Below are 27,224 nucleotides of genomic sequence, written 5' to 3'. Positions count from 1 at the left end.
TGTAGATGTTAACTTTTAGAAATTCCCTCTCATTCAATGTAAAATACTTTTACATCTCTGAAGAAAGTCATTGTACTTTTCACTTTCCATCTAATTAATACCACATGTAAACTCACTCATAGACAATGGTGTTTTTTTAAAAAAAAAAAACGCACAATAAATTTATAGTTGTATTGACTAAACCTGCATGAGCAGTTTGCCCTCTGGTGACTAACTTTGTGAGAACATACAAGATTTATAATAGATATATGAAGACTGGTATGAATAAAGAATGACTGGAATGTTTGCAGGCTCCAGAAGAAACAGCATTAAAAGGTTTAAAAGAAATGGTATGCATTAATTGCAACAGCATAATGTGATTTCATTCAAATTAAGAGAAGCAAACAGAACTAAACATAAAGTGTCAAGAAGATGATGAACAGAACTGAACTTGTAGAATAGCCACATACTGGAAAGAAGAGAGCTGAAATTCCAGAATTTTGCCTATGACTTACAAGGGCTAAGACAAAATAAAGAAGCAAAAGGTCCCCCTCACAGCATCCCTTCCTCAAGGCTATAAAAGGCAAGTCCAAAATCAGCTTGTCAGCACAGTGAAGGCTCAATAGCGAGAACTCCTTGTTCTCCACGTCACAAACAGGTGATGTTGGCCGGAGTACTCAGACATGAATTTTGGGGCTTGAGAGCATATGGGTGTGAAAGTATAAACAGACAAAATCAACTTAATTACCAATTTTGTGAAATTCCTCCTCCATAAGATCAGACACTATTTTTTTATGCTAATTTTCTGCACTATCACTAACACTATGCTAGAGGGGGGGGGGGGGGAGGGGGAGTGGGAGGGGGTTGAATCTGCATTACATACAACCAAAGGATCAAGCTTCTGTCCCAGAGTTTGGGCAATTTACTCAGCCTGAGAGCCTTGACTGACTTTGAAGACAGCCAATTTCCATTTTAATATTATACAAGCTAATGGCATGCTTAATTCCAGCCTGATTTGGAAAAGGAAAATAAAGATATTGTTCCTTTTGTTTCCCAAGTTAGGGCTCTATATTTATCTCAGCTCCTTAGATAACCACTGTTACTGTACTGAACATCATACATATTTTATCTTCACAAACATTCCAGTGAAGCAGGGAAATATTATCATCTCTCAGTAACTGATGAGGAACGGAAGTGGAAGACAAAAAAAGCAACTTGTCTAGTATCACAAAGAAATGCTCATTGACTGGGAAAAGGAAACTGGGTCTCAAGTTCCTAGCTAGCTGTCTCGCTGCTAGATCACATTCCTTCCATATAAAATGGAGAAACAACTGAAAAGTCATCAGTTACATTTTGTTCTATTATCCAGATTACGTTTGTCCTGTACACCTGCTTACCTAACAGCCGTACTTCCCTTACACCTAGATGCTGAGTTAAAAGGTTTTCACAAGGGAGATTTTTCTTGGTCTTGCCTTGCTTGTGTATGTGCAAGGACTGTTGAAATGTTGTCTGAGTCAATCACCATGACTCTTCACCTAACTTCTTTCTCAGTGTCCTTAACTGAAGGTTTTTGGTGGACAGTAAATTCTGCCCTTTGAAGATGCACAAGCATGTAGAACACGCAAGTTAGAGTGAAGAAAGAGGAAAGGAAATTTTGGGGCTCGAATGCAAGAAAGAATTGCAAAGTAGAGTTAACTTCTAAAATCGTTGTTGTGTCTTGCTTGAATTCACCAGGAAGTTGAGTTAGTGTAAAGACCAGTAAAATGCTGGATAATTTCTGCAACAATCACAAATGCTGATGGTCATAGAGGTACCCTCTCCTAGTTACCTCAAACTGGTAGAATAACAATGAGTCCTTACTTATGGTTAAATAAGTGTTGCTTCTTGATTCCTTCCCTTGCAAAATACATTTTGAAAATAGCTCTTACCACCTGACACTCCTCCTGTCCTATCTCAACCTCTTGGGTAGCAGTACAAGGGGAAAGAGAAAGGTTAGCTGCTAGTCCTGTACAATTTTTATGTGGCATTAGCGATTAGAATCCTAGAAAACATGCAGTCAACTCAACAGCTATCCTCCTGTGTTCCTAAATACTCCGCATGCAGTACTGCATAACACATCTCCAATGACAAACTAAATTTTATTTGCAAGATGAAACATGAATTTGCATCATACTTCTCAAAGGAATGAGATGAATGTTTCTAAAATGTGCTCACTGATACTGACCTCTCTTCTCAGAGAGAAAGAGTTAAATATCCTCTTTTATTCCCCGAAGGCTGCCGGTCCCACGCAGAGGTGCCATGTTTTATTTAAAACATGCTCTCTCTCAGTAACCACTTGTTCTAATTGGCAAGGCAAGGCTGGGTCCCCAAAGCACATAGCTCGTTACATTCAGTTTGGATTACAAAAACACGATGAAACAAACTGCATCGAAATGTACAAATTAACAGCTCAGGAGTGCACGACACGGACATGGAATTAGATTGTAATATGGAACAAACTCCACAGGGAGGCTGAGGAACAAATCACTAGTGTCTCTATAAACTATAGAAGGTTTCCAAACGAGCAAATACACAAAACAGAGCACAGACTTTTCTATATATCAAGCAAATTGCTAAATGGAAAAAAAAAAAAAAGAAAAACATTCCCTCTCATCTTATGCACACATTTATAGGAGAATGGAGTTACAAGAAAGTTTAATAAATTAAACCTGTGGGTTGCACATTCTAAATAGGTAACACTGCTTTCATGCTGGCAATGTGCAAACATCATGGCAATTAAGTCATATTTCTAAACATATTTTTTTTTTTTTACATCATCAGAGAACCTACACACAAGAGACTAAATTACGGCTGGTGTTTCAATGAGTCATTTGGAAAGGTTATGAGTTAGAAGGTGAACAAGATATTAACAAAACAGAAAGAAACTGGCTTTACCATAAAGAAGAAAACATACTAGAAAACAGAGCTATGAAAAACTAAAAATAATGCAAGTCTGAGAGGAAAAAAGGGCTGAGCTCTGCTCTTTGCTTGTAGATCAATCTGGACTATGGGACTGGCAATTGCCTGAGATAACAAAAAGCAATCATATGGAAAAATATCAGTGATGACTTGTCAAAACAGAAGAAAAAACTAAATGAAGACTATTTGGCAGTCTTTTCAGGTACCCAGTACTGAGAAGAGGTCATATTTTTGTTTGAGTTTAATTTCTATTTTTAACAAATGAGCCCCAGACTACTAGACTGAATTTATCAAGATGCAATCCAATGAAATAGCCACTAATGTTCTACAGGATAGCCTGCTGATAAGATTGATTGACTGTAAAATGTTAAAGATCTTAATTAAAAGGCATTCAATTTTCCTAGACTGTGTTGGTGAAAATGTTTCTGAAAAAAGCCCCACTAACTTGAAGTTAGTAGTAGCCAGAAAGAAGAAAAGCAAAAGAAAAAACCTGTCCTATCTCAATAGACAACATTTGAGTGCCAGCTGTGAAAGAAATTCTCTTTCTTCCACTAATAATTGTACAGAAATAGAAATACTTCATGAGTTTGTCCCCCATCAGTGCTTGCCCTTTCCATTATTCTATGTGGGGGAAGCTGAAGGAGGAGGAAAAAAGAGAAAATAATTGAGCAAATTGAACCAGCAGCTGAGCCATTGGCCCTACTGACACCCTACGTAGCACTGCTGTGCACACAACGCCTTCACACAGCCAGGTCCCAAGCAGATGAGGGCTGTCTCTTCCACATGGCATCCTTTAGTGCCTTTCTATATAATGCATAGCAAAATCCTATCAGTATTGCCACAAAGGAACATAGGAGCCCTGTACTCCACAGCTTCCATGCCATGACAGCATAGACAGAGAAAAAAGTGGACCCTTCAAATAATACTATATTCACTCAAAATGTGATCTCTGTTTAACTCTTAAAACTCCAGCAAGCCTAGAAAGCTTCAGGTATCCTTCTCTCTCGTATTTCCAATTTGCCTGAATATACTGAGTACTAGGAACACGCAGCAAAAATATGCTCGATAATTTGGTTGATGGTACTATTTTGGACAGAAAGAAAACAATTAGTCCTAAGCTTAGATAATACAACTATACTTGAATAAACTCATTTTCTATTAATCTGTATTTCTCCTCCAAAATCTTAAGACAGGTTAGAGGAAAAGGAATCAACTAAAAAACCATATAAATCCTTTCCCAATCCTTCTACAAAACATTACGCAGTTCTAACAACCCAAACAGAGCTATTACTCTGATCTTCACTTTTTTTTTTTTTAAAGCTGCAGAATAATGCATGCCTACACAGTAAAAAGAATCTTTGGGGTGAGGAGTACAAATCAAGCTTATTTATAAGTGAAACCCAACTAAAGTAATTTATCCAATTTTTTTTTCTTAATTCCTTTTCATGGTGATTGTCTTTCTCAAGCTTAGCACACATCTCACCTTTTCAAGTTTACTAATTATGCTAAGACATCTTCTCCATACCAGCTTCCTCTTTTTAAAAATTCTTTGGGCATAGAGTAAAAGAAATTCAATGTATGCCAAACAATATTTATGTTTTTATCTGGAATGTTATAGCTCTTTATTAGTAGGAGTTCTAGAAATTTGCAATATCTTTGTTGCCACTGTAACCAGCTGTACAATCTCCCAAAGAATTATTTAGCTGCAAGCCCCACTGTGTAATAAAAGTTGAAGATGAAGCTCAACTACTTTCAAGTGCTAGCCAGTGAGCGCTGTTTTTTGTAGCAAGCAGTCCATGTACTTCAAAATACAAAGGCAGACATGAATACAGCAACAAATTCTAGCCTAATGAAGCAACAAATTGAGGCACCGGTTTCCATTAGGAGCCAACAAAGGGAATACCATACTGAAAAAGAAACATTTTGAGTACAGATAAAGAAAACTAGCACTTGCTGCTGTTTTCAAACTTTAGAAAATGCTTGCTGCTTTTCTAGCAAATGTGGATTCACATCAGAAATTACAAGGACATGGAAAATACAAACCTAACAGATTTTTAATCATTCATTTAGGAATGAAAACTTTATGAAAAACAGAAGGGCTGAATAAAGCATAATTTATCATTTATCATACAACAGGATAAAGCAAAGATAACAAAATCTGAACTAGCAACATGCAAGATGCACGTGTTGAAATGCTTTCCAGTAAGCAAGCTGAAAGCTCGACTAAGGATCAAGTTAGCAGCTGATTAACAGCAAAATCTATTTAGGCAGGAGCGCTGATTTTTGCCAGCTCATGCTTACAGTAGGTGTTATTACTGACAGACAAGGCAGCATTCTAAATAGCTCCCACGATTTACAAAGGCTGAGAGAAGAGGAAATTCAAGTGACTCTGAGTCACATAAAACCCCCGATTCTGTAAGCTCAGAAAACTGTGTGTGACTTAGCCATGACAAAATAAAGGTCTGCTCAACAAAACAGAAGGTTAAGATGCACAAAAGCATATAATAACTCTACAGTCATACATCTGAGTTCAGGAAACAGAATAGCAAATAATCTGATACTTCCAGAATCAGATGATATATAGAATAGTGTCGATTTCCCCCCCCCCCCCCCCCCTTATCAGAGCTTTTAAATTCAGGAGAATAAAAGATACTATTGAAGTTACAAAATTTCATAATCTGGCATAGAACTAAGCATCAGTATTGAAAATACCTATGTGGTTACAACAATACTGATTTCCTACTTGATAGATGGAGATTAAAAAAAAAAATCTATAATTTTTACTCATCAAGATACCAGCATGTAAAAAAAATATGTTTGATTTCAAACTAAAAATAAAACTGAAGAGTCAAGGTCCCTAAAACTCAGAATTCTTGGGTTATATGGTTGAAGTATTTTCTCAAATTCAGTGACGTTGATCTAGTGCTTCACAGAACATGAAATAAACATTGCATAGATACATTAAGAGATGGACACTCACTTCTAGATGTTTCAATTACACCTTCAGACAGAAGGGCAATGAAATTGATTCACAAATCCATGAACATTCTAATCATCATTTTACCTTCTTCCAGTTTCCTAAACGCATCTCTCCACGAAACCATCCAGTGCTGCACTTACCTTCAGCTTCACATACTACTGAAAAAGCTAAAATCCATTTCCTGCACCCCTCTTTCCAATGCTGATAGCGCCATAACACAAACTCAACTTTCTAGACTGACAATCAAATGGATTAAAGGCAGACTGCATTCTTTTGGGGTGGTTTGAGTAGAAACTCTAGTTTTACCGTTTTCTGTATTTAAATATTTGTTCTTACTCTGTAATAGTTTGCTCTGTGACTGTTCCCAGAGGTTCCAATTAAAATTGATTTCTTGAGGTACCAGGTGTTGTTTCTGTGAATGCCTGTAGAATTCCTGCCTGAAAGAGCCTACTTTGTAAAAGTGGCTTTTCAAAAGCACTCAGTGTCCCTATCTGAAGTTGATATTAAAACTTCCATAAACCTAACGGGAGCAAAGATAGATTAATAAAGAGTACTTTTGAAAAATTTCACTCATCACTGTCCTGTATTTTAATGATTCAGATCTCACAGTTTACCATACTGAAAGAAGAGAGGCTGTGGTATTAGCGAAAGATGTGGTGTCACTAAGGGAGACACTCTGGCCATAATTTGCATTTTTTCCACTTACCAACCTATATTCTGATTAAAACCCTCACACACTTTATTGCATTTGTATTCTGGATGTGCAAGTAGTCTGAAGCAACTGGGCCTTAACCATCCAAAGAGCAAATTTATTTGAAGCAATTTAATATGTAGGATTACACTTGTACTGTATCTGGAGACTTTGAGGCATTGAGAGCATGTGGTCAGCACTGAATTGGAGACAGAATGTTGTAAAGTACTTTGCAGAAGTACAATTAACTTGAAACTATTTCAGGGAGACTCTTGAACATTTCAGAGCCTGCTGCTTCTACAAGCCTTAAATAAAACAAGTCAGGTATTCCTTCTTGGAAGAGGCAGATCAGGTGAAGAGGAGGCAAAAAGGGCTGAAGAGGATAGCTAACTTAGAGCTCCTCTGCAGTATTTGTCAACCTTTATGTGCAAGCCAAGAAGTAGCCTGTGACAAACGAACAGCAGATTTATGGTTGTACAGAAGAACTCAATGAACCTTCTAGATTTGGGTCAAAACATTGGGCTCTCCTAGGCAAAGGGCTGCACGTATCTGTGTAGTATCCAGCACGCTCTTGCCATAGAAAGCTGAACAACTCAATCTCTAGAATAACCTGTGAAAAGTATTGCCAGGTTCAATACAAGAAAATGTACAAAGATAGCCAAAGCAAGGAATTCCAGTCTCCCTGCTACATAATCTGGTTGCTTTTACTGGATTTTTTTTTTCATCTTTGGACAAATAGGAGTGAAAATTCAGTGAACTTATCTTGATAATAAATTTAGAAATCACAAGCAGTTGGTCAAACAAGAAGGCAAACTGACAGCCCCTGACCATTGTCCTTTGCTCCATTTCTGTGCTAATTAACATCACAGGCATCAGACTATGACCGTTTTTTCCAGTGGATGAGGGAGGGAGGAAGGGCAGAAGCAAAGAAGAGCTCATGATCATGTATTTACAAACTAGTACATAGTTCAGAAAGCTGAAAACCCAATAAAGATAGGAAGGTTCCACATAATAACTCATATTGCAATGTAAACCCAACAATGTTTTCGCCTCTTGCTGACATGTTGTCCTTCTCCCCTGACCTATATGAAAAGATAATACTTACACAAATGTAAGGGACTTTGATACTGTGTGTCTGAAATTATTTTTTTAAAAAAATAGGAAGACTGGATTCTATCCCTTCCCTCTAAAAAAACCCCAAACCAAACCCCAGTCATTTAACAAAGTTACTAACCTTTTTCGTTGTGTGGATTTCTTTTTTCTAAAATAAAAGAGAAAGGAAAGGACGGTCAAGAGAAATAACAACTCCCAATTTTCCCTCGCATACAAATCTGCTTCAATACATTTGAATTAACAACTTGCCGTATTAAAAGAGAAACAAAAGGAACTTTTTTCACATCGTACCTTTGGAGCACCTGGAATGGTGAAAAACACCTTTTAACAGCTTACTTGCCTAAAATCTTGCTAACTGTGGTGGTTCAATTTACAGAAACAAGTGTATACATCTTTCTATTTCAATACTGTGGCTGGAAACCCAGCATAAAAAATATGCTAAAAATCTTTCAGTAACATTACCAAAAAAAAAAAGAAAGAAAAAACCTTATGTTGGAATACTGACATTGAGAGGTTTTGAGTTACTACTCAAACAGAACTGGTTATTTCTACAATACTTGTTGAAGGAACCATAGTTAAGCTCTAAAAAGATAAGAGTAAATTTGCCTTTTTCCACAATACTTGGCTTTGTTCTAACTAGCAGTAGCTTTTTAAGTTACTCAAACTCTTCAAAAGTCTTATTTCATTAAAATCAACAGGCTGCAAGGAAAGTCTTGAAAATTTTTAAAACGTAAGCTTCCCCACCCCAAATCACACAAATATTTAGATATCATCTTGTATTTTTACAACAGAAAAAAAATGAACTTGATTGGAGGTAATGGCATTTCAGGAGAATTACAGAATAAAAGCCAAGATTTTTTTTCTTCTTGTTAAAAACAAACAAAACAACAGAAAACCCCCCAGTAAAACCAAAATAAAAAAATGCTTTGCTTAATATCTTGTCTGCTGGCTGTGAAGTCTTGGGTACTCTGTTAACTCAGAATATGAGGGATGGGCCATTTTGATATCTCAGAACCAGAAAATCCACATTTCTGAGGTACACAAAAAGAGGTTTATAGTGCTAATATGAACATAACAGTTGCACTTAGCCAAATCAAAGACCTAGGAGCTTGTTTCTGACTGTGGTCAGTAGGGAAAGAGTACAATAAAGGACTTGCACTTTCTTCAATATACCCTTTCTGGTGATCCATGACTTTGGAAAACAGCCAAAGAAACACATGCAACATTTTGCTGAACAGCCTTTGACAATCTTTACTTCCCATGTGTTTGTTTAATGAAGTGATGCTGAACCCAACATCTGAAAGTTACAAGTCAAAATATATTTTTTGTAAAAATAAATAAATAGTTTAAAAAAAATTCTCAACTTTTTAATATTGTATCTGTTCCCCCAAGAGAAATTAAAAATCATGAACTATGACAGCACTTTAGTTACCGTTAAAAAAATAAGTTTACAATACTAAATAATCAGAAAGGCAAAGCTAGAAGATGCTAAGAAGAAAAGGTCAATAGCAATTCCTAACATTTTACACAGTAGTAACGACCTTGCAATAAGAAAATAATATGTAGCAATTAGAATTAGCCTGCTGATGAGCTACTAATGGTTTAGTGTTCAAGGGCTGCAAGTTAAAAAGAAATGGAACAAGAGCTGTTCTATATCGACTTTTCCATTTTTTATCCATACTATATTTCAGAGATTATTACAAAATAAACCATACAAAATTCCAAATTACAATTCAAACTTATGCATTTTGAAAGCCACATCATCCATATAAGAGCTGTGCTGACAGAGGAGCCCTGTAGTTCAAGGGTGTTCCAGAATTCCATAAACTTCAAGAACAAGGTTTGATTGGTACATTTACAGAAGACGTTCTTGATTGGTACATTTACAGAAGACGTTCTTGATTAGTAAATAAACGAAGCACCAAAGTGAGGAAAACCCGATTACGCATACACACTGAAGGAAGAGAAACCCATGCACAAATCCTAAAGGAGACGCCAACAACGTGGTTTCGATAATCTAACAAAAACACAAAACCTTTTACTGCACTTACCAGCAAAGCATTTGGAACAGAGATTCATAGTCTTGCTGGACCTGGGGCAAAAATAAAAAAAAAATAGAGCTAAAAAATTCATTATATTTCTAATCAATACAGGGAAGTTTTTTGAGGGAATGAAGCAAGGGTACAGAGAGGGTAAGAACTTAAATGGCTAGGAATTGAAGGTAAGTGGCTAGAAGTGGCTGAACTAGGAACAGGGGCAGGGGGAAGAGACTTTATATGGCAAACTATCCAATTTAAAGAGCTTCCAAAACATCACTTCCACACATATACCTCATATATGAAAATAAGCTTACTTTATCATTCAGTGTATGTTACACACCCATCATTCAGATCTTTCTGTTGCAATATGATAATAATGATAGACAGGAAGAGCCAATACATTCCACTTGAATATTGGACTCCCCTTGGCAACAGCTCTGCGGTCCTGACAAATCCTGAATACAGTACAGCAATAGAGAGATTAAAGTATTGCACTTATAAGGACACAGACAGATGTGCTCTTGGAAGTCTAGCTGGAACGGCTTAAGAAGTTATTACCTCAAGCTGTTCATTACTACCCTCAGCTGCATCCAGCAATAATTTAAAATAACCTGGCTGACTTTGCACTGACATGGCGTAGGATAGCTCATATGATCCATTAGTGTGGCTCAACTTCGAGGGCAGCAACCTTCAGCTGAGACAAAAACAGCTGGAGAACGACAGCAATATCTTAAGCCTCCCAGATGTCTCCAAAGTGTTTGTGCAATTATGCCACAAGTGTTCACCCTCGTAAAGAAAGTCAGTAGGCGCACCAAAAGAAAAAATAAAATTAAGGCTATAGACCTCTCTGGGGCTACCAAGAAACTACCCAAAGCAATATACTTTGGGAGAATAAGTTTCTCCCAGTTTACAAAAAGTTCTCTTCTAACATCACAATACCTCCTTTGCAATATGAGCTGGAGAATATTCTCAAAAGTTCTCCAAGTGTTGAAATGTCTTTAGGTAAGAGGAACCCAGTTTCTGTGCACACTGCCCAATATTTGATTCGTTCATCATTCCTGAATCAGCTCCACTATTACATATAAGCATTAACACTGTCCTGACAGGTCTGAAAATACATACTGACAGGCAAGGCTGTACCAAAACTCTCCATGCCCACAAGACCTTTTTGTCTCCTCAGAGCAGCCTCTAGCTGGAAAATACCATTTAGCCAAATTAATTGCGTCTTTATCTTTAGAAATATGTATACACAAAAATAACTGATATTACCAAAATATTTGTTTTGGTAAATTTCTAGCCAAACATGGATTGAATTATGAGATGATATCTGCATCTTACAACATACAAATTATAAAAACCAAAACTACTTATTATCTCAAGACAAAAATTTTGACAATATTTTCCAAGCAATTATATCACAAATGAACACACCTATCAGAATTATAGATTCCCCCCTGCCCGAGTTTGCAAATGGATATTTTGAATAACTTTCCAGTAACAAAGTAAATCCAGACTTAGTCAATCATATTAGTCACATCAAAACATTACAGATGCTTTTCAATTCATGCACATTTGAAAGCTGGTATACATCAGGCTCAAGAATTCTAGAACAACATAGTTCACTGCAGATATGAGACATAAGCATTTGCCAGCTATAGCAAGAGCCACAGACACATGAAAGCTAGTTTTAAATGCAAACAATATGTGCACAGAAGAAAAGTTAATTCCCAGGAAAAGAAAAACGGAACAGCATATGTAGCCATACAAATACATCATCAAATTGGTATACATCCAAAGATTCAATATCTATGTTGACAGTCTGCACAGATTATCTACCTTCAAAAGAACTGCAATTAAAAACAGCATGGTGAGTCAACACCTACAGCATTAGTGTGCTGCAGCTCAGTACTCACTGCTTATGGGTTAGACCTTCTGGAGCAGCTCAATATGCCAGGCAGGAGCTTCTCTGCAAAGCCATTAAACCCCAGGGGCAGCAAAGAAAAAGAAAGGCAGAGTTCAGATGGTTCATATTGATGACATTGGAACGGGCAATGACAAATGTTTTCAGTGGTATAATCAACCATCTCAGCTGTTAAATATCAATCCAAAGCCTCATATAATATTTACTTATCAGTACACCAACAATGGAAAGCACACACACACAACATACAGCTATGTGAAAAAAGAAAAAAGGCTGCCATTTACTCATAACAAAAAAGTCAGCTTTTCTGAAAGGACAGTGCTATTGGACAAGGGATTTTGAGCTCAGTAACTTCAATTCACTGTTACAGTTTCAAGGACCACTTTCTCTCTGATTCTTTTATACGCTTTTTTAAGGCATCCAAGTCAGTCTGAGGATCTCAACTTTGAGTGGTTTTTTCCCCTATCTTTTAGTTTCTTTTATACAGTCACTAATATCAATGTAGATCCATCAACATTAAACTAGACCTAAGAAAATGGCATTTTTTTATTAGAGAACAACAATCAGCCCCTTTTTGAAAGCACAATATTTAATCAGAGGAAAAATTTTACGAAGAAAATACATTAAGCAGTTTACGTATGTCAAACTTACTAGGTATTGTCTGAGACTCATGGCAATGTCTGTCAAGTAAAATATGTTTGACGGCTCTTTGTTACACTGCAAATCCCTCCTCTCATTGCTAGGATTTCCTCTTTACAGCAAACAAGGGTTCTCTCAGCAGACTTCTAAAATTGAGCAAACCTGCATATTACTGTTTTCTCGATGAAGTAAGTCTTGTTAACCACATCACTGTTTTACATTAAATGCTTCCCAGTGACTCCAGCATTCACCAGAAACTCCTACTGCCAGCCAGGAACACCAAAATATAAAATTTCTTTGCTCTTGATAGCCTTTTCAAATATAACATATATCTGCAGTATCTGCTATTTATTGAGGTAATTTTATTTGAAACACTTAAAGCTCTAAAGCATCAAACAGTCCTGGTCATGACACAGCCTCCCTTCCTTCCACTTAATAGGAAAGAGATGGTCACAGCGGCCAACTCTACTTATAGCAGGTGACTTTTAGGGAAAGCAATACATTTCAGATTTCTAGGAACATACAGTAAAATGATGAGTGTAAAGGTGAATAAGGCACAGTGGACCTACAGTTCAAAGTCGGTCCTGGCAATGAAAATTGCATGTTGTAGACTACAAGTCTTTGGGCTGACACCCAACATTTCTACCCACTTCTGCTGCAGTTAGGTTGGGGATACTGGACATGCTTATGAATCAGTAGGTTGGGGATACTGGACATGCTTATGAATCAGTTATCAAATCACACGGTTTGTAACTGTTCATATTAAGGTAATTCCCAGATTTCCCTCATAAAAGTCAGCTTTGTGCTTAACTACACCTAATCCAGAATTATTATAATATATATTCCCTACGTACAATATCCCTAGAAAGTCAGTTTTATACGGGTAATTTACAAGCTCCACTTGTACATAATTTAACCTGGTATTCAGAAAGACATTCATATTTATGTATAAATCAAGTCAAATAGAATGGTATTATCTCCGAGGCAGAATATAAAGTTAAACCCTACTTGAAGGTACTTCCATCTGTCAAAAAGAAACCATTTAACTAAAGGGTGACACAAAATTATTATGCAGATTGGAAACCACAAGGTGAAGCAAGCTCAGAAGGTCAAGTGGCAGAGCAAGTTAAAGGCAGAGGATACTTCAAGCCAGCTGGAAAACCCCAGAGGCTACAGAATGATTGCATGCAACAACTCCCCGGGGGCTTGGTCTGAAACAAGTGTAGGTATTAAAAGTGCTTCCACTGTCAAAGGAAAAAAAAAAAAAAACACTCCCTTAACAACAGAGGCATGAAAATAGTAACGATGACATAGGGACTTTGAAAGAGGAAGAAATTTACAGAAATGGGAAATTCTGGAAGTTATAACATATTTATACTTTAAGCAATAAATCAATCACATATAAGGATAAAAATAAAAAATGTATTTGAGGCTATTCAAGCTATCATCCCTTACTTGCACTGTTGTGCCTACAAACCTCCAGAGCAAGAAAACCTATTTGAGCCTTCAGATAGATGCAGCACATGCAGACCACTGCAAGGGCTTAACTTCAGTGAGATCAACATCTGCATCTCCAGTTAAAGATAAATAATGCAAAGTGAGAGCCAGTGAGAGGCACTAAGTATCAAAAATAACATACATCAAATCCCATTTATTGATACGTAACTAATTAATAAAACTAAAGAACTAAGATTCTTATTCAGCCCCTATGCTTGCTTCCCTGATTCCATTTTCATGTTACTTCCAGTACATTCTTCTGAAGGTGTGGCCTTATATAACCCACTAAACGCACTGAAAATTATGTACTCAAATTTATGCCCTATCTACTAATTATTCCTTTTCTTTCTTGCCATTTGGCAGTATACCATCATGAGGTACCATTCAAATCAATGCCCATTCTATTCTGTCTTCACTGAAAGTTTGTTTCTCCTTCCTCCTCTCCCAGTGAATGATTTTACCAATACAAAACCACATCTGGAGAATGAAGTTGATATTCTAGCCGTAAATCTCAAAGATAAGACTGTTAGATGTACAATAGTTGATCAGAATAGCCAGAATCCGAAAAAGACAATCTCAATCTGAAGGTTCAAGAACAAATTACATGTGGAAATTTTGCATATCTGAAGACAGTTGAAGTGTACAGAAATTAACCTGATCTCAGCCTCCCCAACGTAAACAATTTTCTGCCAAGAAATTAATATAGGCATGCCTAATAAAAACTGAAGGTTTTCTAACAAAAGCCTACATTTTCCAGCAGATTGTCAGGCGCTTCCCATCTTTAAGAAGAAAAAAAAAAAAAAAAAAAAGAAAAAAACTCCACGAACCAGAAATGCTGAAAACTAATACTAGCTTAAAGCCACGCAAGTGCCAAAGGGCAATACAAAATGCTCAGTTTGATCTGTATTAGGTCTCCTACAGTTTTTAAGGTAATAGTGAACTAGCATTATTAATGCAAATCCCCACCAATAGCCAGAATTGTGCAGCTGCACCAGAGTAAAAATAAGTAACGATTCTAGCATAGGTGTATATTCTCAATGCTTGAAAAAACCACCAGAATAAGAGCCCCTCCTGAAAATAATTTTTGTTTGGCTCTCTTTTGAGGATGGAAGAATAATGAATTTGGAGGGAAAAAAATGCTTTCATATAGCATGCATTTGGCATTCAATTTGAAAGATATTTAAGCCACAGTTGCTAATTAAGTAAGATTGCAAAATTCCAGATTCTGCATTTTTACTGGGAACAAGGTTTGCCAGCATATCTAGTAATGATTCTTTATGATTCAGAAGTACCTCTGACTTGGTAGTAGGCAAACATATCTGCTTCAGTGACACTGTAATTGTACTGGTGATTAAACGCATCATATTAAATGCTTCTTGGTCCCTTTCCAGTATAACAATTGGAGCGGGATTGCAGTGTCACTATAGTACAAATGTGCCTTAGTCCCTGAATGATACCGGTCCAGTATTGTCAGGGGCTGTATGTTTAGGAAACATTAACATAATATGAATCTTGTCATTAATTAGATAAAAATACAAAGAAGCCTCCTCCCTATACATTCAGCACATACTGTTTCATGTATTTGGCAACTTAGGACAACTGTACATATGTTAAATCAATGCATTTATACTACTGTACTTAATAGCCTGTCACCATTTCCATTATAAAGCAATTTGCAAGGGTTTATAACTCCGCGGAAGAATTCACTCTGAGCTGAATCCTGGCACACGGCAAAAGCAAAACCATAGCCCACATATGTTTACTTTCATCCAACCAGACTAGAAGGATTATTTATCATTAAAAGACAATTGATCCAGTTCTGTATTTCCCTTACACTTTTCATCATCTGCTTACAGCATATAACACTTCACCTTGTACAGGAAGGAGGTTAATTAGATTGTGCTACTAAGACCCTCAATCGTCCTTTGAAAGTTCTTTATATCCTATACACTAGCTTCTGGAGAAAGTAATTTTACTTTTCTAAATCAGAAGTCACCTCATTGATTTCATATATGCTGCATATTTGATATTTATAGTTCCTCCTTAATTTATGGTCTTGCTAATGGGATACAGGCAAGGTTTTTTGGACAGTTTAAACAATTATTCATAGTTTTAAGCTGAGGTAGCTCAGTTATTCTTCAAGAATGATGTATGCCAAATTCTTTTCAAATAAAAGGGCAGAAGTGGAACATGTCAAGTGCAGGTGGACCTATAGAGAACTTGGCAATCAGAAATATTCACATACACTCAGATTTTTAAGTGAAATAAAATCTGAAATTGTGTATCCCACAAATGCAGTCAATATCCTCTATTTCATCAGCTTTTCTATATCTGTATACTCAGTGATAAGAATTATAGTTCAATTAGAAAAGCGTTATTAGTAAGGTTTTATTACTACTACTACTACAGAGTTTTTTGCTTGGAAAATATATGAGTATTCTGGGTTTGTACTCCTGATTTTCACCACAAACAATTTAAGTGTTGCTTATCACTTCAAGATTTTTGGTAAGCTGCTGAAAATTATGTTTCAGTTAGTGAGTCCCACGTTCCTAAGGACCTCATCATTCTGACCTCAATTTGAAATGAAACGGAGAGTAAACTTTATGCACAGCACTGTGTACCAGTGCAATGCCCTTCTGGCAGTTTTCAACACTCAAAAGATATGCTGATGCATCCCAATAAAGTAGCTGTATCTTATTTTTTTCAATGGCTACACTAAAGCATTCTTTTAAAACTCTATGGCTGAAGCACATTTTATGTTTTAACTATACAAAGACACAGAAGTGCTTTGCTGACAATAAGGCCAGAGAAGAGCACAACCACAGAAGAGGGGAAAACACACAGCGAAGTAGCTCCTTACTCTTACAAAACATATCATGGGCTCTGACACAAAAGCACTGATAAGAGTTTCAGTTTAAAGCCTTCTCCAACAATTCATACAATAAACTGCAAAGAATCCAACGCATCTAAACTAGGTAAGACAGGTTTTAAGAACTTAGATTCAATTGGGTTTCTATCTTAGCTTACAAAGTTGTTGCCCTCCAGTCAAAGCTAAATGCTTCATATTTCCATAAATACATGTCTCTACACTTTCTTTAAAACTCTCAGCAGCAGAATCCTCTACCAAACATTCCTCTGCAAGTCTTCAAAGTCTTTTTCAAAAAGATGTGTAGCCTACCATTTAAAGGACAGTAAAAAGGTTGAAATGCTAAGTATTAATACAAGTCCAAGAGGTCTTTAACAGAAAAGTAGGAATAAATTTTGAAAGTTCTGATCTGCCCACCTTCCACCAATTCCTCAAGGACATTATTAGTTGCATGCACTGCAGGTAATAACTAACATTGCCCTATGACAATCATCATCTTCAGATCTACAATATGAAATCATATCAACTTTATCTTTTTCTTCAGATCAGACACTCTAATACTCTGTTGATAAGCATCATTCAAAAGCCTATTCCATTTGTGTTACTCCTTTTACCATAGGGTCAGTAATATATACTAAATACTAGAACATTCTTAGAAAAAAGAAGCTGGAAGAAACCTCAAGAAAGTATCCATTTTATCCCCTGACTTAAAGGCATGGCTAATTATCTACCAAACCTCCCCAGGAAACCTATCCCAATACTTCCTGACCTGCACAGCTACATGTAGCTTACTAAATAGGAAAACTTTTAATTCTTGCTCAGTTTAAGCCCAGTTTGTCTCTTCTCTATGCAAAAACATAGAGAAGCATTTTTCTTTTTTTAATCAAAGTTATTTTTCTCTGGCAAAAAAATAGTTTAAATGTCTGGCATTATAATGGACTAGAATGGTGAGAACTTTTGAATGAGACATTAAAAAAAAAAAAAAGCGCTGCGAAGTATTTCAAAGACCTTGTCTGTTGTATGCACGTTAAATAACATTTACAAGGACAATTTAGTAACCGGTTAAAAAAAAAAAAGCTGTTGCGTAGTATTAACAAAACACACTAACAAAGTCTGGTTTAAGTACTGTGCCATAAATGTTCTCTCAAAAGCTAGCAGAATATAAAAATTATAAGATACACCCTTTGTTGTAGAGATCTATTTTTAATGCCTAACAAGTCAAACATTACACAAGCAAAAAGGAGTTTGAAGTGTTGACCACCCTAACTACAGAGAGAGAAAGCAATTGAAGGCACACTATATACAAAAGATGTGACAGGAGGAGTCAGAACTCCCAAGAATTATTCTGAATATTCATTTCTATGAGTTAAAGCACAGAAAGCTAGGTTCAGAAATAAAGATGACAGAAAGAAGAGGAAAGAGTATCCCTGGGACAGAGCAATAACGCATCACTGTTTCAGGACTGGTAGGGAGCTACAGCCTACTCAATAATGAGCAAGTTGTCCAGCAGGATACCTCACTTGTCTAGACCTCCCTAAGCCACCACAAAAAGCAGCAATAACAGTGTATTCTCCTGAATGAGTAACAATCTCAGTTTTACAGTTCTTTGCACTCCTTCCTTATCGAACCTATCTGGAATTGCAGGCTACGGTAGAATTACAGCACTACTTGAAAAGCAGTTGAAGAGTTTTGACAAGGTGCCTGCAATCCTATCTCATCACACTGTTCATAAACACACACAGAATCATAGAAAGGTTTGGGTTGGAAGGAACCTCAGAGATCATCTAGTTCCAACCCCCCTGCCACAGGCAGGGACACCCTCCACTAGACGAGGTTGCCCAAAGCCCCATCCAGTCTGGCCTTGAACACTTCCAGGGATGGGGCATCCACAGCTTCTCTGGGCAACCTGTTCCAGTGCCTCACCACTCTCACAGTGAAGAGTTTCTTGCTAATAGCTCATCTAAATCTCTCCTCCTTCCGCTTAAGGCCATTACCCCTTGTCCTATCGCTCCAGGCCCTTGTCAGCAGTCCCTCTCCAGCTTTCTTGTAGGCCCCTTTAGGTACCAGAAGGCTGCTAGAAGGTCTCACGGAGCCTTCTCTTCTCCAGGCTCAACAATCCCAACTCTCTCAGCCTGTCTGCACAGGAGAGGTGCTCCAGCCCTCTGGTCATCTTCGTGGACCTCCTCTGGACTCATTCCAACAGCTCCATGTCCTTCTTATGTTGGGGACTCCAGAGCTGGATGCAGTACTCCAGGTGGGGTCTCACAAGAGCGGAGTAGAGGGGCAGGATCACTTCCCTCGACCTGCTGGTCACGCCTCTTTTGATGCAGCCCAGGATACGGTTGGCTTTCTGGGCTGCAAGCACACACTTCTGGGTCATGTTGAGCTGCTTGTCCACCAACACCCCCAAGTCCTTCTCCTCAGGGCTGCTCTCAATCCATTCTCCACCCAGCCTGTAGCTGTGCTTGGGATTGCCCCAACCCACGTGCAGGACCTTGCACTTGGCCTTGCCAAACTTCATGAGGTCATTTTTCAAATACAGTGCGGTTCGCACAGGCCCACCTCTCATGCATTTTAAGGTCCCTCTGGATGGCATCCCTTCCCTCCAGCGTGTCTACCACACCACACAGCTTGGTGTCATCAGCAAACCTGCTGAGGGTGCACTCGATCCCACTGTCCATATCACTGACAAAGATTTTAAACAGTGTCAGTCCCAATAGCAACTCCTGAGGAATGCCACTTGTCACTGGTCTCCACTTGGACATCGAGCCGTTGACCACAATTCTTTGAGTGCAACCATCCAACCAATTCCTTGTCCATCGAGTGGTCCATCCATCAAATCCATGTCTCTCCAATTTAGAGACAAGGATGTCGTGCGGGACAGTGTCAAATGCCTTGCACAAGTCCAGGTAGATGACATCAGCTGCTCTTCCCTTACCCACCAATGCTGTAACCCCACTGTAGAAGGCCATCAAATTTGTTAGACACGATTTGCCCTTAATGAAGCCATGTTGGCTGTCACCAATCACCTCCTTATTTTCCATGTGCCTTTAGCATAGTCTCCAGGAGGGTCTGCTTCATGATCTTGCCAACCACAGAGGGGAGACTGACCAGCCTGTAGGTCCCCATGGTCTTTCTTCTTTCCCTTTTTAAAAAATAGAGGTTATGTTTCCCCTTCTCCAGTCAGTGGGAACTTCACTGGACTGCCATGACCCCTCAAATACGATGGATAGTGGCTTAGCAACATCATCCACCAGTTTCCTCAGGGCCCATGGATACATCTCACCAGGTCCCATGGACTTGTGCATCTCCTGGTTCCTCGTCTAAAAGAAGCTACCAGCATGGAAGTTAGCAGGCGTTTTTCCTCCTCCCCATTTAAGAGGTGTTTTTCCTCCTCCCCTTTCCTCCCCATGGTTTCAGTAAAATCTTCAAAAGGTTAGCTGGAGGATCACTGTAGGAAATTAACTTTCTTCCATCCCAGCTATCCTTGTACCCAATTGTACAGTCAGGAAGCAACACAGCCCTTACTTCGGTCAGTGCTGCCTCTACACCTGACTACACACAGTCATTTTCAGTTCCCAGCTGGGAAATTGTAGCCACGTCTCATGATACTGTTCTAGAGAATAAAAGTACTTCAGCTCTTCCTTCAGGAATTTGAAATGAGTCATATCAAGGATATGTCTACACTAGGAGCAACCTGCCAGTTAACTATTTAAACAAAACATCCCTAAAAGCAGATCCTCCTATACTGGCAGAAAGCATTTCAGCGCTACCTGTACAATGGAGGGGGGGGGGGGGGGGGGAAATAAGACAAGAAAAAGGAAGAGAGAGAAAGAAAAATAGAAAAAAAATACAGAAAAAGTCACTTTTAGAAGCTAAATAAACCATGGTTAATTCATCATAATCAGTGCAAAAACACTAAGGTCCTTTCTGACAGAATTCTGTCAGTTGTATTTCAACAATCCAGAACTATCCTGCTGGTGGCACAAGCAGGTTTGAATGCCTATCTTTGTCATCCAGACATTCTGGTCAACTTCCTAACTGCTCTCAGGTAGAAGTCTGTACCAAATTTTGCATCTCTCAGGCAACGAGCAGAGACTCTCAGCCTCAAAAAACATCCCAGAGCAAAGAAACAGAGTGACACTCACTTGCTATACTGCATCAATGTTATAAAATAATATTTGCACTAACATCTTACACAAAGTTTTGGCCTAGAAGAACACTTGGGATATTTAGACTTCAGATCTCCTCTCATATGTAACTTCTATTTTTTCTACCACAAAGCCAGAGTTCAGCATAATTCCAAGGACCATAGCATTTCTAACCAGCATAAAACTGCTTATAAACAATTCCCTCAAGATGTTTGTGTTAAACATTCAACTTCTGAAGTGCCTGGAAAAAAAAATAAACAGGTAAAATTTACAACAACAGAGTTCAGGAACAAACCAATACAAACATAAATGTTTGGCAACACTGCCTAAAAAAGGCAAACAAGCCCTCAAAAAAACCCAAACAAACCCAAAAAACCCCCACTATAACCAAGAGTTAGGCTGATAATGAGAAACAGAAAGACTTACACAATGAAAGATATTAATCTGCACCTAGAAGAAGGTGGGATTTTTTCTCCCTAACTGTGCACCTAGGCACAAACACAAGCAAATAAATACAAAAGAAGCCACACACCAACCATTATTAGTTCAGTGAAAGATGACATGATAAGTTGTTACCTACAGCGCCATTAATAGTTTATATCAAAGCAGCATCTTCTTTTCAGGGAAGTGTTTGGTGTAACATTGCTTTCTAAGGAGCTTCTAAGACACAGTGGATGCTGGCCATGAAAACTACCTTTAGCCCTCAGACCCTTCGCTTGTTAGAAATGACGGATGCTCTATAAACCATCCCAAGTCATCACGTTAAAAGACAAATGCCAAAGGAGGTGGGGGGAATCTGCACAGTTAAGTCAAGAAACCCAGAATGAAATGGAAGTGCTTGAAAGACCGACTAGCAGGGCAAACATTGCAAACCATGTAAATTTTGAACCCTTTACACAAGAAAGCATGTAGTACATTATTATTCTTGTTTCTCTTCCTGCTGCCTCTGAGAAGAATCTCTGCCTTCCCTATCACTTGTGATTCATACACTCAGCACATTCTTCAGGATACCTAAAGGATATTTTTCCTTTAGAATTGGTTTGTTTGGGGTTTTTTGGTTAGGGTTTGGGGTTTTTTTGTAAAGCCATGATTAAAGCATTAAGCCTACAAAGGATATTTTAACATCTGAAAACCTCAACCGTCCCCCCTACATTTTCAATGTGATTTCTGAGACGTGAGCTTGGCTCAGGGCACACTGATAAAGTCCATTCTCTTTCCAAGTAAAAGATGCTGGAAAGTTAATGACTCAATGATGTGGCAGAGTTCAGCAACTGGACTGCAAATAAACGTGCTGCTTCCCTCAAATCCTATGACTCATGTGCCCAAGAGGAACAGCTGCACTTTATCCAGATATTTCAAAACTCTTCTAAATTTTACCTTGAATAGAAAAATGCTTCAAATACATTTAACTGGACTAAACAACTACACATTAATAGTATAGCATCACTGAAATAAACATCCTGAGTCCAAATCACATCACAGCCATAGCATCCAGAATTTGTGTGGCATAAAATAAGAAACACCTTTAAAACAATGTAATGCTCCATGGTGTCAATGTCTTGCTTTTTTAAGCATTCTGAATGCAAATGTCTGATCTCCAAGAGCAAATACAACAGAATTAGCAAAAACCTCAAGTTTTTTCAGGAAAATAAAAAAGCACTTTAAATGCTCCACACCAATTCCAGGAGAGGGAAAGTTACTTGCAAAATACAGATTTAAAACCTGCCCATCTCTAACAGCAAATACTAAGTTATTTTCTTCAGTATTCTCATTAACTATGGTTAGCCCATAGGTCTAGATACTTGTCTTTCTGTAATTCTAACAATACGATTTAGTTCAAATACAGAACATTGAAGTATTAGTAAAGCTGCTTCAAAAACAGGATGAAGATCATCCTATGCATTCTTTTAGTGGACAGTATTCTGGTCTTTGGTATTTTCATTTATCACATGTTAATCCAAGATAACATGCACCTGACTCACTGAATAGAAATGATATATTACAAGTGTGTGTTTATTAATTTCTTCCACAGAGAAAACTCAGTCTTGAAAATAAACACCTGATAAAAGACTAAACTTTCTGTAATATGAAAGTTGACTGTATGTATGCCTGCATATTTAACTTTCTATGCAAATAATTAAACAATCAAAACAAAAGGATACAATTAAACAAAAGTATTTTGAGTTATAATATATAAATTATGTAAATAAATGCTTTTCTTTTGTTCTTTTATATAGGCAAATAAAATCTTTCCCTTCTCTTTCACAGCTACATAGTCACTACTACAGTCACTGCATTGAACAAGAAGTCAAAAGCATGCGGTATCTTCCATAGGCACTGAAATAGAATGACCACAGTACACAAAAAACAAACCAGACAAACAGCACCAGTGACGAATTGGATCTAACAGACAACAGTTTGCTTCTTATGGAGCTGCACTGGCATTTTTATGCTAGATTATTCTGAGTTTATCTTTTTTTTTTCATCTTTCATTTCTCAATACCTCTTCAAAATATATTATTAAAAAACTATATTTCTCAAAATTCCAAAACCAACAGCATTTCATTCCCAAATATTCAAGATTGGGTAGTTAATATATCTAGCTATCCCAATAAAAAATTCTTAGTTAAAATATCCAAAGTGGTGGGGACTTTGTCAGATGCCTCAATTGTTTTGTTTCTGACTGTGATCAAGAACTGTTCTCTCTTCCGCATGCTCAACTGCAGTATGCCTGAAAATTCATCCCTTACATTCCAGTATGAGCATCTGTACCCAGGGAAGAGCAGAAAGGATCGGGGAGACGAACAGATACCTTTCACATATCTTTCCCCATACAGCCTGACTTTTGAATAGTAATTAAAAAAAAAAAAACCCCACAACTAAAACCTATCAGTAGTACATAGCAACGAAACACATTTATTGATGTGGTGGTCTTGTACATTATTCATAGAAGGGGAAATGCTGAATACTATATTAAAAGAAACAAGATAACTCTTATAACTTATCTTATTACAGGATTCAGTATCACATATGCAAAATAACCCAGCAAATTTCTCCAGTAAATAAAATAGGAGTAATCTACACAAAAATGTATTTATTTGCCTCCTTTTTACACTACATTACAAGAGTTCTGGGCTATTTTTTCCTCACTTCTCTATTCAGCGTAAGAGCCAGCAAATCAGAAGGTAAGAGAATAAGCACATTGGGAGGTATTATCACCAAAAAAAAAAAAATGCAGGAAACCAAACATGAATATTTAATCTATTCAAATAGAATAAGAGAGTCATTCACAAAATGCTTGAGCAATGGGAAAGTGAACAATACTGTATATTTCAATTTACTTCCTGCTCCCTCAGTAAAGGTTTGCGAGAGCTCCCACTTCTGCTCTTGAGACTATATTAAATTCAACAGAAGCAAAGAAGTGGTTTGACAGTCCCAACAGCTCTATTGATAAAACAAATTCCAAAGCCTTTAAGTGTCTCTATAAAGGTTAAAACAACAGGGAAAAAAGCAGGAGATATACTCTCTTTTAGCAGTCCCTTTTTAAAAACATAAGTGAAGACCTCAGACTTTTCAACTGCCTGAAGCTTCATTCTTCAGGATTAAATTTTCCTCAAAATTTAATTTGTGAGTCATCTGAGAATTAGAATTATCTGAATTGCTAGACACTGATAAAGCTTTTAATTTTCTATGCATCACACAAGAAATGACCAAATTTTGTTTCTCTATATCCTAAAGTTTATAAAAAGATAACACAGCTTCTTTGCTTAAGTCAATTGTACAGATTAAATGTTTGAGCTAAGAAGAAAGTACTAAGGCCCATGGCTTCAATAAAAGTCATATATATATATGTGTGTATATTTACAGAATATAAGGATACTGTTAGTATCATCAATTTATGGCTCGTGAAACATGCTCTGTTTCTGTAATACACTATGAACATTTCATCCCAGAGCACACAAGAAGGTGCAGAAGCCTCCTCAATAATAGTGACAGAATGATCGGGGGGGGGGGGGGGGGGGGAAGTTTTTGAACAAACCGCTTCCTTCCTCTCAGCTGCCAATGGGACAGACTGTGGTATCTGTCTTTCCTTGTTTTGTTCCTTAAAGGTGAGCTCTTATTTTGAGTCATCATTTTCAGTTGGAACAAAAAAGTATTACATGGTGGGTGTGGTTTGTTTTTTGTTTTTTTTAAAAGCCTATGAATTGGACTAACCAGATGAATACTCTGGTTTTCACTCTTAAGTGAAGTTTCCCTGATGTACAAAGCAATGCCCTTTATGTATCCAGCCCAAAGGTTTTGAAAATTTTTATCTTACCACTATACAGCCGAAGGTCAGTGATTGTAGCTGTATTTCCGGCATTTATGGTATATAATACAAAAAAAGCTGTATGATTTCATAAAGCATCTCAAATAATTCAAAGGTTGGTTAGAGGAAAGCAGAACCTCTAAAAACATCAACCGTCTCTATAAAAAAGCTTTACATTCTATCGATATTGCGTGTAATTACAAAAGTGGAACTTGTGTGGATGGAATAATGCATTTTCTTCATTACGGACTCATCTTCCAAGTTACTGAGGCTTTTGAAACTGTACTGTATCAAACATCACACCCTGGAATGTTAAGAGCTTACTGCTTGGCTGGACTAAGGGACTATTTCTTACTCAGTGCAGGCATCCACATCTCACTGAAACTAAGGGGGCTTTTTTGGGTGCATGTGTCAACTGTTTATTATGTCAAAGACTTGTGATAAAAGTACAAATATTCCAAACTACTTTTAAGTTCACAGCATCAAAGGTTAACCATCTATTGCCCTTCCACCTCTCCTCTGAATTTAACAGGAAAGTATGTGAATTTCAGAATCTGCTGATTCAGGATACCTGAACTTAAGTTGTATTTTAAGCACCTTTTTTCCATTACCATCGTCACCCTCCCCTAGTCAGTGTGTTCAATAATTCTGTCTTGTTCCCTACTTCAAGCAGTTTACTTGATTGCCCTGTTCAGGAAAAATCCCCTGGCTACCAGGACTCCCCTCATGCTGTCACAGCACACAGTCTAAGGCACAAGGAGAGGGGTTAAGGATAGGAGAAAGTTTCCATGAGATACTTAAACATATTGCACATTGAGTCTGCAGAGAAACTTGTACAGAAGTTAAAATGCAACAAGAGAACATACCTACTAAATACAGAATTTCCAAATTTTTCCCTCAAACTTGTAGATAGACCATTTTGCAGGCTCTAAACATACTCATGCAACAAATCTGCAACTTTTACAGAGAAAAGTGACTACAGATTTTTGAAGCTCAACAAATATCTGAAGTAATTTCCAACTCAAAACTGCTTGGAAATAGGTCAAATGACACAAAAATTAGGTATGCTGCTACAAAATCTGTCAAAGAAACACTCATAAATAGAATGTGAACATAATGCTGAGAATGTATTTCTCCCAAAACAGTTTGCGAGCAGAAACGACAACAAATGACTGTGGAGTGATGCATCTTACTAATGGGGAAAATATTTTTTTTTTAACTCACGAGATGATTCCTGCCAGTAATTAAACACACAACCAGTAAGAAGTCCAACTGCCTTATGAAATTAAATAATTATTGTACATCTACGATTAAAATAATTACATTTCTGTCCACAGCCATAGAAAAACATTTCATATTGATATTTAAAATACTAGTAAGTCACCATGTATTTATGACTCATTTTCACATGTGCAAACTATGGACAGACTATGATTAGTTATCCTAGTTTATGGCTTTCCTTCATTTGAATGTTCTCAAATTTTACTCCCAAGACTGAATGCAAACTACACATTAAATATACAACAGGTTTCGTTCTGTTATCCTGTCAGTTGGGGAAAACATTAGAATGTAAAACTATATTATTTATTCCAACATGTAACTCATTTCAAAGTTTTTAAAAACTGCTGCAATATTAAACATATATATGCTTTATAAAAGAAAAGGACTACACAACTGCATTTTAAATGCACTTAAGTGAAGTCATGCACAAGTCTATCAAATGCTGACTCTGCTACTGAACTAAATCACCCCACTAAGGTATTTACCACATTTTTGGCTTTGAACGCCTACAAGCCTACATTCACTGTTTGATCACGTTACATAACTATGGACGGTAACGTAACATTTTCAAAGGCTCCTGAGTGTCAGTGGGATTTGACACACAAGTCATTCAGATGCTTGGAAATCATTTATTATATTTGGACTTCCAGTGAAGGACACTCAGTTACAAGAACTATGTTTGCCTTGTTACCCATGAAAGATAAAGAGTTCTTTTTGGTTTTAACCCGATCATGTTACTTTTGGGGCTTCTCTAACTAGGCCTTCCCAGTAAATAAATCAAAACTCAACTTTCACAAGGA

At 37.4% G+C, this 27,224-nt stretch overlaps 1 protein-coding gene across 2 annotated transcripts in view; it reads right to left on the bottom strand.

Annotated features, from left to right (window-relative positions):
* ZFAND3 (zinc finger AN1-type containing 3) overlaps positions 1 to 27,224 on the bottom strand; it is a 139,583-nt gene that overhangs the window by 95,484 nt on the left and 16,875 nt on the right. The window contains exons 2-4 of one of the 2 annotated variants that reach the window (XM_054819506.1): positions 11,674 to 11,726; positions 9,773 to 9,813; positions 7,843 to 7,869 (exon numbers count right to left, since the gene is read on the bottom strand). In XM_054819506.1, the coding sequence (XP_054675481.1) occupies positions 7,843 to 7,869; positions 9,773 to 9,800 (55 nt within the window). In that variant the 5' untranslated portion in view covers positions 9,801 to 9,813; positions 11,674 to 11,726. The remainder of the gene's footprint in view (positions 1 to 7,842; positions 7,870 to 9,772; positions 9,814 to 11,673; positions 11,727 to 27,224) is intronic. The other variant, XM_054819505.1, reaches the window with a different exon arrangement.

This window comes from Grus americana, chromosome 3, assembly GCF_028858705.1.
Source record: "Grus americana isolate bGruAme1 chromosome 3, bGruAme1.mat, whole genome shotgun sequence".
NCBI classification, from domain to species: Eukaryota; Metazoa; Chordata; class Aves; order Gruiformes; family Gruidae; genus Grus; species Grus americana.
The sequence above is the reverse complement of the archived record's forward strand: the minus strand, read 5'-3'. Positions and strand labels throughout refer to the sequence as shown.